General features: G+C 49.5%; 1 protein-coding gene across 1 annotated transcript; it reads right to left on the bottom strand.

Moving 5' to 3' along the window:
• Nucleotides 1-149: 149 nt before the first annotated feature.
• On the bottom strand, nt 150-586 carry Pmar_PMAR007750 (hypothetical protein; the record flags this gene model as incomplete). Its single annotated transcript, XM_002781183.1, has 3 exons — nt 150-264; nt 310-421; nt 454-586. The coding sequence occupies 3 exons, from the start codon at nt 584-586 to the stop codon at nt 150-152; spliced, it is 360 nt and encodes a 119-aa protein (XP_002781229.1).
• Nucleotides 587-880: the final 294 nt, after the last annotated feature.

Raw genomic sequence — 880 nt, 5'->3', positions numbered from 1 at the left:
AGCGACTCAACGTGAATCAAGAGAGATCAACAGAAACACCACTTGAAGCAACATGACTAAGTCCTCTCTGTCCCCAATGGGAAGCGACCACTCCTATGTCGACTCCTAATAAAAGGCCACCCCTGTTGTAGGACAAGTTTGTGTAGTAACTACCTCTGTAACCAGAACTTGTATTGTTCCCTATTCTTCTTAGTCCGGAGCTTAACAGCCTCCTTAAAGCTAGCATCAAAGCCTCCACAGTCAGCAGTAGGGAATATAGCATACCTAGGTAGCAGTTAGTATAGGCATACTACTCAACAGAGTGAATACCTTCTAACCCCAGCCTCACCCCACCAACACGTCCAAGCCTTCTCCTTCTGGTCGAAGTGGACCCCCCGGACCCCCGAGGGGCACACATCAGGCCGAGCCCTCCCCAGCTTGCCTACCATCACCTCTCACCATATCACCCCTCACCGCATCCATCATTACCAGTTCGACGGAGTTGCCGGAAAAGGATAAGGGCCTCCATCCGGGCCTTCTCGAATTTCTCACTACGGCCCTTAACACTGAATTGTCTGAAGACTTGCAGGCCGTAACGATACCACATAACACTCCATCGTTTGAGTCGGAAGTCGTATACTAATACGGATAATCTCATTAAGGCCCAATGCTCAGAGCCGTACTCAAATGTAATCGACTGTTTTCATAGAAGGGAGTCCTGGACTTCCTGGTCTGCTCAGGCCACCACCTATTAGAGTCTAGTAGAGACGGTAGTAGTAGCGGTTGTACACTACAATTCCATCCTCTTGCCTATTCCAGTTTGCCATACTGTACCAGGCTTACGACTCTTCATAGACGTTTAAGGCCACCAGCTCTACAGCAAACCCTCGAGCCTGAGCTC

The sequence above is a fragment of the Perkinsus marinus genome (assembly GCF_000006405.1).
Source record: "Perkinsus marinus ATCC 50983 genomic scaffold scf_1104296943500, whole genome shotgun sequence".
NCBI classification, from domain to species: Eukaryota; Perkinsozoa; order Perkinsida; family Perkinsidae; genus Perkinsus; species Perkinsus marinus.
Note: the sequence above shows the minus strand (reverse complement) of the source record. Positions and strands in the feature narration are given on the sequence as shown.